Source organism: Columba livia, chromosome Z, assembly GCF_036013475.1.
Source record: "Columba livia isolate bColLiv1 breed racing homer chromosome Z, bColLiv1.pat.W.v2, whole genome shotgun sequence".
Taxonomy (NCBI): domain Eukaryota; kingdom Metazoa; phylum Chordata; class Aves; order Columbiformes; family Columbidae; genus Columba; species Columba livia.
The window spans coordinates 64,276,217-64,288,934 of NC_088642.1; the positions used below are offsets into that span (position 1 = coordinate 64,276,217).

Below are 12,718 nucleotides of genomic sequence, written 5' to 3' on the forward strand. Positions count from 1 at the left end.
GTTTTGTATTATATGAATCTAGAATTTCCAAACTCATGGCATCTGGAAAACAATTGAATTTGATGGCTACTGTTTTCATCTGGTTTACATGCTCTCTTGTGTTTTTTGAGAGAGAAGTAAAGTGCTCTCCATTTACACAATGTGTAGCAGTCCTTATTTTATATCTTCACTGTGTTTCTCTCTACGTATTGCCTAAGTAGATTTAGGTCTAGATTCCCTAATTTTCTCAGTCTCTCCTCATACAGAATTCGGCTATGCCTATGGAAAATTTTAGTGCAAATCTCTGGAAATAACACCTCTTGGCTCCCAGCTGCTAACTGTCTTCCTTAATTTCTTTGCAGTGAGGGCTGACAAAAGATCTCACTTGGTTCCTCTGCATTGCTGTCACCCTTAGTTCTTTGGTACTTGGTAATTCAAAAGTCCCAACAATTTTGTCACAGAATAAAGGATATGAAAGGAAGGATAATTTGCATGAATAAAGGGAAACAGCAAGACAGAGAGAGGTGATACAGTTCCTAGAAGCCTGAGCAGTAGACTGGTACCAGAAGTCAGCTATTGAATGAAAAGTGTTTTGATTCACTTTCAGGTGCTCTCTTCTTTGATCATCCTGTTTTCAGTAACTTAAATTTACATCCTGACAAAACAAAATTTGTTTCAGAATATTTACAAGGTTTATACAGCAAGTTTTCCTGTGTATAGTGTGTTGAGTAAGAACAGCAAATTGAAAAGGGATCAAGAGGAACTTTACAGCAGCATCAATGTGCAAAACTGACTAGATAGAATACCCTAAACCTGACAATCTTTTGCTAGCACTGAAGTAAATGAGAGTTCTGGTGGACTCTATTTACTTGAGATCTCTGCACTCAACACAGTTTTTATTTTAAGAATTAGGAAAAGCTACACTGAAAATGTTATGGCCACAGTCAGTTTGGTGATTCTTTCATAGCTTATCTCTATTTTAAGTCATTTTCTCAGAACCTCAGTGTCTGACTGCTTGTGTATTAGTTGAAATTCTGTTGCTCATGAGATCAAAAGTCTCCCAAGAACCTTCGGTTCAAAAAACAATAATAAATAATTGAAAGTTGGATATGAAATTTCCAGAAGTATTGAAGTGATAGGGCCCTGAAAGAATACATTTGAAAGAAAGCTTGAATACTTAGGAAATTATTTTATGTTCTGTAAGTCATATTTAAAATAGGATTTAAACCTTCAAGCTGACTTAAATGATTTTGATTTTTTTTTAATGTAAATAGGCAATCTGAGAGGCATTTTCTCTCTTCAGATCTCGAAATAATGGCAGTGCCAGATCAGAGTACACATCGCAGGAAAAAGTAGGCACCGGAAGGTGCTTTGTTGATCTGCAATATGGAAAGATTTGTTTGTCTTAAAAATTGGCTAGGTTCTGAGAAACCGTTTGAGGCAACTGAAAGAAACTAAACCCAGATCACATAGATCGCACTGGACCTTTTGGACATGTGCACTCTGGTGGTCTGAGGCACGTTTCTTGAGCCTTTAAAGAAAGCACTTTTAGTTTGACATTCATGGTAATTTCCCTTCACACTGTACATTAGTTTGGTTCTCATTCCAGCATGTCTTGGAATGATCTCTTAACTTCAGTCTGAATACGAGTTCATTGAAGTTTTGGGCATTTTGTTTTGATTTTGTTTCAGTTTTTGTACAGTTAGTTTTGTAGGTTTGTTTGAACAGAATCTGTACTGCAATAAACAAGAGAAAGTAAAGGTCAAGATTTTTTAATGCGAATATTATCAACTGTTACATACACAAAGCTTTGGAAGCTTAGCATGAAAATTTGCCTCGTATAGTACTCACATCCTGCTGACTGTGATATTTCATCAAAACAGAGTAAACTAATTTTCTTCATCTGTCAGTGATGTAAGATTTGTCATATTTCATTGTTTTTTCCTTCATTCATTTAATCTAACAATGAATTGCTCTTTATGATATACCTGTATTTGTGTTAATAATTTCTTATGCACACTGTACATCATTTAGTGCTTTTATTGTAATTCCTTGATCCTTTATGGGCAGGTACTTAAAAGGTTTATACTTAAACCATATATTCTCTTCTCAATTATTATAGATACAGCTCCTTGTGGAATTGCATTATATTCTCATTTCATCTTTCAAAGCAGTCAGTAACTTGTATCAATATATTTCTGTATTTTCTCCAAACTGCTCTTCATAAAAAAGAAATAAATAAACACAGGTGATGGTTTACTTTTTTATTCCTTATCCCAAGAAGGTGCCTTAGGTTGTGGATGCTGAACAGCACTGCATAACAGGAATCCTGGTTATGAAGTAGAGTGGTCATTTCAAAACGCTGCAACAAAATTGACTGAACTATTGTTAATTTATTTTTAATACAGTTAAAGTGTGGGTTCTAGACACAGGGAAAGGGGCTGACATCCTAGGTACTGCACATATGGAGAAATACTGTGTTTTCTGGCAGGCAAACAATCTCTTGTAAAATGAGATACCAGGTGGAAATACTATGAAAAATGAAGGAACAGTAGCTCACTGACAGTATCCTTGTTTTGATATTTACCAAAAGTCACGGCAAAGGACAGCTTTTTAGAAGGTTTTGATGTCATCTTACATAGAAGGCGGTACAAATATGATAGTTTTAATTTTAGGTTAATTTAACTAAACGCTCAAACTAATGAATACATCGTGACTGGAGAAAAGAGATGGTCTTTGAAACTGAAAGACAGGTAGGATGGGATAATTTGTAATAAAAGACAAGCTACCTTCATTTTAACTCTTATGTGATCAGGAATAGGAAATCAACATGAAGAAAAGAGAGGAGCCTTGGTCAAAGTAAACAGAATATTACATTAGTAGTTTCTTCTGGGTATGAGAATATTTTTTTTATTGAAGCACAAGATGAAATAGCTGTTTAGGATTTTTACCTTTAAAGATGAGGGGAAAGAGTGCTATCTTAGACAGGAAGAAAAGACTGATTTACTACTAACTGGGGTTATGGAGAGCATGTGCTCAAAAATAGTGCTCCAGTTAAGCACTGCAATTATTGGAACGATGGTATTTTGAAACTAAGGAGGAGAATGGCTCTGAAAAAAAGAATACTTAACTTTATCATGTGAGCTTTTTTGTTGTTTTGTTTGTTTCTTACAGATAGATTTCATCTCATATTTGTAAATGATAAATTCCCTGTGATGAGAATCATAATCTAAAAGTATTAATAATTATGTTTTGTTTACTTTGAACCTTTGGCTTTATCCTTGCAATTTATAAAGAGAAATTCTTTAACTTAAAAAAGCTATGGTTAATTTTTTCTGTTTATACTCTTAAGTAAATATTTTAATTCACTGCAGCAACAGGAGATCTGCTATACTACTGAATGTAAATAAGCTCTTCCATGCTTGTCATCTTACACTGATAGTATCATAAGACAAGTAATGACAGATTAAGACCTGCCTAGCAGAGGGAAAACTAAATTACAAGACTTTTATTAAGGCATAAATAAACCTATTAACTGTTATCTGGAATACCAATTAGTGGAAGGAGCACTGACAATTTTATTTATCAACATTAAACACAATTATTAATTACAGACCTGACGAATCTAGCAGTAAGCAGGACATGTTGGGTGTGCTGGGGCCCTAAGTCCATTATATGAGAAGGATGATTACCAAAATCCTGTGGGGAAATAAGTAATTGTAGCTGTAAAATTTTAATTGCCTTGGAATAAGGTAAATTATATTCTCTTGTCTCAGAATATAAATAGTATGGCATTAAGGTACCAAGCCTCACTAATTCTGAACAGCAAATGATTTAGACATCTATAGAGGGGAGGGAAGAGGAGCCAGGAAACCCTCAGAAATTTGCATTGTAAATATTGTGATAAAGTGATTTACCATTTGCTATCACATCTGACATACTTGACCTGGCTTACATTTGCTTGCATCCATCTTACATGTTTTCTGAATTACAAAATTAGAAGACAGAAGAAATACCTAAGAAAGTATAGCATTGGAGGAGAACATAAAAACAACTGGAAAATTACTCTTTGACAAACATCTTGTTCTTTAGAATACTGTCCTATCCTTCCACCCAAAGATTGATAGTAGAGTGTTCATTGCTAAATACAAAGTTTGTCCCAAAGCATCTCTGAGAATTTCCTGCAAGCTCAATATTCCACTCTTCAATAGAAATTTCTTACTGAGTATTTTAAAGATGCTATTTTTTGTTGTTGCATTTTTCCATTGGCAGAAAAAATGTGAAAGTAATAATCTACTTGATATTTATTTTTTGTTGCTGTTTCTTAAAGATCCAAAGCCCCAGCTTTCTGGACACTTACTTGTAAGTGCAGCCAGGAACTCCTTTTCAAAGCTTATGGACAAGCTGAATGTGATAATGGAGACTGTTCCACTTGACAGCAGCAGGAGCATTACGTACCTGGAAAAAGACTCTTTGGTACAGAGACTGGCTCATGGACTTCATAGAATAAATAGCCAGGCCCTGGAAGCTGGATTGTGTGACAGACTACCCATCACGGTATGCATATTTATAGTGCTACTTCATGTAAACAGTAGGTTCACAGCATAAGTGTTACAGTGAAGCTCCCTTGGTAGTACCATTAATTTTGTTTCAGATTGTTTATGAGTCCATTACATTGAAGTCAGCTATATAATCAGAAATTGATTTGCAACACCCAAAAGCATTAGGGTGTGAATAGATTTTTTATTGTCAAAGAACTTTAACAAGATATTTGACATATCCAAGAAAAATATTTTTTCAAAGTTCGATCAAAATTTTATTTGCTTTGTAAGAATAAACTTGCTTTTAGCATTACCTAAGGTTAAGTGTTGTTGCTTTTTTTCCTTCTTTTTTTTGGTTACATTTTTTCTTTTTCCTCCTGCTCTGTTCTGTCTTTCAGAAAAGATAACCTTTTCAATTTAACCAAAATAAAAAGATGAACTCTTTCTCCCATAGTTTGTCTTCTGTTGTGGGCCTGTTTCTGAAAATACGTACTTCCTTGAAAACAGAGTTTTCAGTAAGTCTCAAGAGTAGATACAAAAGGTTCTCATTTTTGCACTTCTGTGTGCCTCTTAGAAATGGAGGACAAAAATAGAGCTTTGTCTAATTTGCTTGGGCATTAAAAGTGATTTATTTTATTGTTAAAATAGCACATTTTATAGCACATGAATTTGTTTCTGTGTACTAACAGGAAAGCATAGCATCCTTGCAGAAGCAAATATTTGAATTTACACAAAGGCTTCATACAACAGAGGTGGAACGCCGCTCACTGCGCCTAAAACTTGCAGAATTCAAGTGGAATTTCAGTGAAATGAAGAAAGAAGCTGACAAAGCCCAGAGCCTGCAAGAGCAATTAAATATGTTTAAGAAATCTGTAAGTATATTTGATTTAGAGGAGGCTGCTTACAAGGGATCCTCCTTTTTACACATTTTTTGATTTGTGTTCTTTTGAAAAAACAGTTATAAAATCAATATACTATTAACAGAATTTTCCAGAAGACTTGCCTTGTAAATACCACTAAACTATAAGTCAGATGTATTTAGAAATATCTCCTTTCCACAGGAGTTTCTCTTTGATTTGTAGAATGAGGTATTCAGTGTAAATTACATGTTTGGTCTTCAGCAAACCAGGTTTTTTTCCGTATGTTGAAAATGTTGGTGTGATTTATATACCCTAAAAGGATATATAGATTTCACTTCAACAGAGTAAAGTCAGCTGGAATGAGGATATCCAGTAAGTGTGTTCATAAAGCAGAAATGTAATCTTTTAAACTCTTCATGGATATTGCCAAATATTATGATAGACATTTTACTGTATCTTTGAGTATGGATTACATCCTGAGATAGTCAGTGCAAATTTTAGTGTGGCTGTTTCCTTGAAGGAGTAAGTTTATGGCAAGGAAAAAAGAAAAAAGCTCTTTTCTACATTCTGTGTAGCACATAAGCACCAAATTCCTCTGACCCTTTGCTGTCAGTGATGGATTTACTTAAACGCTATGGGTTCACTAACCTGGCGCTGTCTGGCAGAAATGGGAGGAGACAACAGAAATGTTTCTTAACCTCTTGAAGCCTCAGTATAGTGAGTAATGGATGTGGTGTTTGAGGGAGTAACACCATTTTGTGGGCTGTTGATACGTTCCCTGTCCCACTCCTGCAGCTGTGTCTTCGGCCCTTACTGGAGGGGCAGAAACTCGTCTTTCCTTTGGCATGCTGGAAGTTCACTGTGCACCTTTCCTCCTACACCTGGTTTCTGTAGGTTGCATTCAGAATTGAGCTGAGAAAGTGGATAGATAAGGATTCTTACAGGTGCTTCACAGGTGCACGGTATAACTGAAATAGTTGTGTCAGAATGAGCAGCGTTTTCAGTAGCTGTGCCCAATATTGATTCTGAGGCCTAGTTGGTAGATGTGTCAGTGTGTCCCAATCAAAATACTTCCAAGCAGAGAACATTTAATACGTGTTTTCACATCCATTCTACTTCCTGTTCCTAGATGGTAAAGTGATTTTTTTTTTTTTTTACTCAAATGGAGAAGGTTATACCTAACAATCTCCCATTCTGTTCTTACTGGGTTTTATTTCCCTACAGTTCTGGAACAGTTAGATGAAATTATCACATTTTAGACTGTTGTTCAAAGGCAGATGAGGATTTTCCTTAAAAAAATGTTTCTTCTTTCTGGAACATTTTGGGGAGGGGAGAAGGAGTCCAGGAAGACATTTACAAGGGTTAATAAGATATGGGGGAAATGTGGGACATTGATCTGCATATTTCCTTCTAAATATTGATTCTTTAATACCTGGGATGCTGATTTGAATAGAGTAATGAATGCATACTGCTCACAGTACCCTGAATAAAAAAAACACAATAAATAAAGTTGTCTGCCATTTTATTGTTCAGTGATCTGTCTTCATGTTAAAAAAAATCTAAATGCTCATCTTTAGCAAACCTTTGTTTTAGAATTTGATATGTTTGCAAGTGGAACTCTGAAAGTCAAGCATGTAAGCAAGTGAATGCAGTTACACAATCAAACACAATTTATTTCCTTTATCAGAAACTGATCACCCATGAGAGGTTTGAAAGTACATGTGAAGAATTGAATAATGCATTACATCGGGAGCATCAGGCACAGGTGCTTTTGAATGAACAGGCACAACAGCTACAGGAGTTAAATAATAAACTGGAATTGCACTCCAGTGAAGAAGCAGATAAAAACCAAGTCTTAAGTGAAACCGTAAAGGTAAGATAATTATCCTTATGAAATAGGCAACAGAAATTTACCTTTTGTTGAATAAGCCAAATCTTGCAGTTCTTGTGCAAATAAAATTATAGTAGTAAACGCATACATACTACTCAATCCATTGGAATTTTAGGGCGCTCAGAAAACACTTCCGAGGTGAAACTTCAAGGTATAACTTCTTTTGAGACTGGGCGGTGTACACCAATATCTGTAATACATGATGCATAAGAGACAGCAGTTCTAGCTAGCATGATGTGTTTGCAGACTATAAGAAAATGAAGCAAGAAATACAGGAATACTTTGATTTTTTTTTTTTTAATAGAGGTCATAAGAATATTTAAAAACTGGATTAGCTGTTTCCTGAATATAATCCTAGGGTAGAAAATGCATTTGTCAGTTTGGAATATGCTAGGTGAGAGCAGAGAATATCCTTTTTCATCAGGATTATAATTTTCCTCAGACATAGCAAGTAATGAGGGAAAATATGTTGTTACCAGAATCTGTGATATCAAATCAAGAAGCAGAGAGAGAATAAGAGGTTTGAGACCAGGTCGATATCTAACATGGGAAGAGAAGAAACCTGATGCTGGGTCAGTAATTAATGTGTGGTGACCTGAGCTCTCTGCAACTTTTATTTATCTTTTATTTAAAGCAAGCTTTGCTGCTTGTGTCCAGCCTTCAGCCTTACTACTGTCTTTCCACCTCCCAGTATTCTTCTGTGAATTCATAGATGAGCAAAAGAAACTGCTTCACTGGTATTTTGAGAAATAAAAACACTTGTGATTTTGAGGAAGATTTAGGGAGACAGTGACAAGTAATGTCAAGAAGCAGGAGGAGAACCAAAAAGATGCAAGCAACAAAACTAGTAGAAATGTCAGAAGCCATTGTTGAAAATATAACAGTGAAAATGGATGTCAGGGAAGATGACTTGAAGCCGAGTTGAAGTTCGAAGTGATGTACAGTGGAGGAAGCTGAAGGATGTTGTTAAATTTATTAAGAAGGGTTTTCATTAGCAGTATTATTTACTAAAAATGCTTTAGCTCACTAAGGGTGAAAGACAATGACATTTCTAATTTACCTACTTGTTTTAATGTTTTTTCTTCCTCACAATCCCCTGCCTCTTAGTGCTTCATTTCAGTGTAACAATAAACTTGTCTAATGTTTAATGTTAATACTATTGCTTTTTTGTTTCAGATATAACTGCAGTATATAAAAGCATTACACTTGTGTTCAATTTCTTTGGTAAATACTTGATTCAAGATTTTAAATTGGATATTACAATCATAAAGAAGGGAAGAAATAGAAGACAGATGCTATTTGAAATCTTCTTTAGGGTCTGCTCTTTATACATTAATGCGTGGTATTTCACCCTGTTTTGTTTATATGTAAAACATACCTTTACATTTGTTCAGATGAAATGAAACAAAAAGTCAGTTGTAGGCATTTAAAATATAGAGTGGAGTTCTAAACAAGTCTGCTACATGGATTATTGGATACTGAATTAGATTTCACAGCTTCAGTTTTTTGTTAATGAAAGGCTAGATACAATTTTTTTTGAGACAGTAGTGATCTTAAAATGCATCCTAATATTACAACCGCCTAGCAATTGTTTGCTACTGGAAAAACTTGATTTAGTGTAAAATGCTTGATTATAGCTGAAAGCTGTAAGAATACAATACGATATAAAAATATATAACTTGTGATAGGATGGAGACTAAGAAAGTTGACAGAATAAGCCTTAAAGCTGAAACTGGCCACTTAACACTTATTTGGTTTTCTAAATGTATTAATCCATAATTCTCAATCTTTTCCATGGAGGAGTTTTGAACCAAATTTAAGTTGTATGCTTGTTGCCATGTACTGTCCCTCCGCTTTGTTTAATACCAGAACGTTGTTTGATGCCTTTTAATTCCTTCTTGATGTTTACTTACAATAGTTACCACAAAATGGCATTGTGGTTGTAACTGCCTTTGTCTGTGGCTGTATCAAGGAAGGAAACAATATCAGTTGTGGTAGCATAGAAACACATGTTCATGATCCTAGTGGGTTTTTTTGGTGTTTTGTTTTGTTTTTTTAAATAATGCCTATATGATTTTATAATGTATACTTTATAAATCATCATCTCACCTTCAGTTTTCATCATTGTATTTTACAGTTCCAAACCTGTGTTGAATAAGTATTTCATATATTCAGGTAGCAGCCTAACACAAACTACTTTGATACCAAGGGATAGAAGGATGTCTTTTTGTTTTGAACTCTGTGTGTCTGCATTTTTTTAATTTAAGAAAAAGTCTCTAATAACCTTTTTAACCACAATTCCGCTTTTTTCTCTGCTTTTGCCCTGGTGTTTTAAGTGACACACGTTTTTCTCTTGGCTAATTGTTTTTTGTGAGGTTTCATTTTTGGTTTTTTTTGTTCCTCTTGAAATACAGTGGCACAGTCTCATCTCTGTTATAATCAACCTTGACCTTGTAAAACAGTGTTCTTAAAACTGCATAAACTTTTAAACTCTTAAACAGTTCAGAACTAGGTAAAAAAAGAACTATTTCGCTGAAAAAATGTAATAGAAAAAATATGTCTCCAGCTTCATTTTAAGATACAAAATAATCTATTGGTCTAGGCTAAACATATTACAAAAATTGGAGAATGTGGTGATATACCAGTGATTTCAGATGGAGTAGAGTGTCATGGAGTAAAAAACTTGCTTTGAATTCTTTACTTATAGTTCTTAAACAGGTGAGAAGGTGAAAAAATAACAGATACTTTTACTGTTGATAACTTTTAAACTTATTCACACTTCAACAGCAATCGGTAAGGACATACTTTGGTATTCATGTACTTCCATAAAGTAGGCTTATTAAAGGGGTAATACTTAATTTCTTAGCTTTATCTGTTCAGATTTTAATCCTGTATATTTTTATCTTCTTAATGGCATATACCATAGAGACATCCAAGGTAGCCAATTACATTCAAGGTCAGCTGGAACTAAGCAACTCTTTTACACCACTTTTTTATTAGGTGAGGTAAATCAGCAGCTCTGATTCCCGTGTCTTTGAAGAGAGACTTTTACACAAATGCTGAACAGGCTTCTGTAGCAGACATAATTTTTCCTCATTACACAAGCATGTCTTAATTCCAGTAAAATACTTTTTCTTCCCATTGGCAGGCACTGTGTTTATATTTACTTCCTTTTAGGTATCATAGAATAGTTTGGGTGGGGGCGGACTTTCAAAGGTTGTCTAGTCCAACCCCCTGCAATGAGCAGGGACATCTTCAACTAGATCAGGTTGCTCAAAGCCTTGTCCAGCCTGGCCTTGAATGTCTTCAGTGATAGGACATCCACCACCTCTCTGGGCAACCCGTGCCAGTGTTTCACCATCCTCATTGTAAAAAATGTCTTCCTTATATCTAGTCTGAATCTACCTTCTTTCAGTTTAAAACCATTACTGCTTGTCCTATCACAACAGACCCTGCTAAAAAGTTTGTCCCTGTCTTTCTACTGAAAGGCCACAATAAGGTCTCTTGGATCCTTCTTTTCTCCAGGTTGAACAACCCCAACTCTCTCAGCCTGTCCTCACAGCAGAGCTGTTCCAGCCCTGTGGTCATTTTTGTGGCCTCCTCTGGCCCCTCCCCAACAGGTCCATGTCTATACTGTACTAAGGGCTCCAGAGCTGGATGCAGCACTCAAGTTGGGGTCAGACCAGAGCAGAGGGGCAGAATCACCTCCCTTGACTTGCTGGCCACGCTGCTTTTCAGGCAGCCCAGGATACAATTGGCCTTCTGGGCTGAGAGCACACATTCTCAGCTCACGTCCAGCTTTTCACCCACTAGTGCCCACAAGTCTTTCTCCATAGGGCAGCTCTCAGTCCCGTCATCCCCCAGCCTGGACTGATACCAGAGTTTGCCCCAACCCAGGTGCAGGACCTTGCACTTGTCCTTGTTGAACCTCATGAGGTTCACATGGGCCCACTTCTGAAGCTTGTCCAGGTCCCTCTGGATGGCATCCCATCCCTCAGGTGTGTCAACTGCACCACTCAGCTTGGTGTTATCCACAAATTTTCTGCAGTTGCAGTTGACCCAACTGTCTATCTCATTGATGAAGACCTTAAACAGTATCGGACACCACTTGTCACTGGTGTCCATCCAGACGCCATTGGCCACTACCCGCTGGATGTGACCATCCAAACAATTCCTTATCCACCAAAGAGTCCATCCATCAAACCCATATCTCTCCAATTTAGGGAGAAGGATGTTGTAGGAGACTGTGTCAAAGGCCTTACAGAAGTCCAGATGGACAGTATCTGTAGCTCTTCCCTTGTCCTCTGATATAGTCACTCCATCAGAGATAGCGACTAGGTTTGTAAGGCAGGACTTTCCTTGGTGAAGCTATACTTTAGATATGCTTTAGTACCTGTTATAAAACCAATATATTTTAAGGTTCAGTTTGTGGATTATGTCCTCTAAATGGTTAATGGTTTGTGGAGTATGCCCTCTAAATGGTTACTGAATGGCTCTGTGTACATTTCAAGTGCAATATATGTTAAATCTTGTGACTTGCCACTGATCTGCCTCGAAGTAGTCTTCAATACGTGTTTTAGAAGAAAATATCCTAAATTTTGGGTTTGTTTACTCTGCAGAGCTTAGTGAAGCTGCCATTGATTTATGACAGCAAAAGTGAGAAAAGAATCTCATCCAAGGGCTTTGATAATGCTCACAGAGAAATGTTTTCTGATGGGAAGGTTGGGAGTGTTTATTTTCACTAGCTATTCCATTTAAATTGTTATATGTATATTCTGTGTTCAGAAAGGGTAGTATCCTTTGCTAAACAGGCAGATATGAATTAATTGGATTCTTATGGAGACTGAAATTTCTAGGTTTGCTAGAAGCAGATGTTTTCTTTGAGCAGGCTCTTTGGTCTTGGTTTGGATTTCAGATGAAGGTTGTAGAGAATTTGCTCCTTTTTGTTGCTTTTTCTCTTCATATATTTATAGCTATATATTTCCCCTAGAAAATAATTTATATTATTTATAAAATTTATTTTGTTAATACAATTGTTCACACTTCACAAGTTGGTTTTGTAATTGGCTGTTTCTGCAAACGATGCAGTATTCTAATTTATAGAAAGATTAAAAGGCCTCACTTACATGAGGAAGACCAAGGGATTGTCATGGTTCTCAAATAGAACACAAAGATTACAGTCACTATAAGAACAAAAATAGGTTTTGTATTTTTTTTTAAACTCTGAAAAATTGGAAAGACTGTTAGGATTTGGGTGCACTGAGGGACACTGTTAATTCCCAAAAACTTGTTTGTCACTTTTTCAAGGAATGGTATTTCTGTGAATTTTCCCAGTTAAATTAAAGGCTGTTCTTTAAAGAAAGCAGTAGAGCTGATTGCCATTAACATCTAACTTAACAGAGATTTTGTATTAGTCAGGTTTAGCATGTTAAAGGGAAGCAAGCTCC

General features: G+C 35.9%; 1 protein-coding gene across 13 annotated transcripts in view; it reads left to right on the forward strand.

Annotated features, from left to right (window-relative positions):
• Positions 1 to 12,718, forward strand: part of CCDC171 (coiled-coil domain containing 171) — a 156,552-nt gene that overhangs the window by 71,675 nt on the left and 72,159 nt on the right. For all 13 annotated transcript variants that reach the window (XM_021288814.2, XM_021288812.2, XM_065046161.1 and 10 more), the window contains 3 exons: positions 4,310 to 4,536; positions 5,210 to 5,392; positions 7,068 to 7,253. In XM_021288814.2, coding sequence (XP_021144489.2) covers positions 4,310 to 4,536; positions 5,210 to 5,392; positions 7,068 to 7,253 — 596 coding nt within the window. The remainder of the gene's footprint in view (positions 1 to 4,309; positions 4,537 to 5,209; positions 5,393 to 7,067; positions 7,254 to 12,718) is intronic.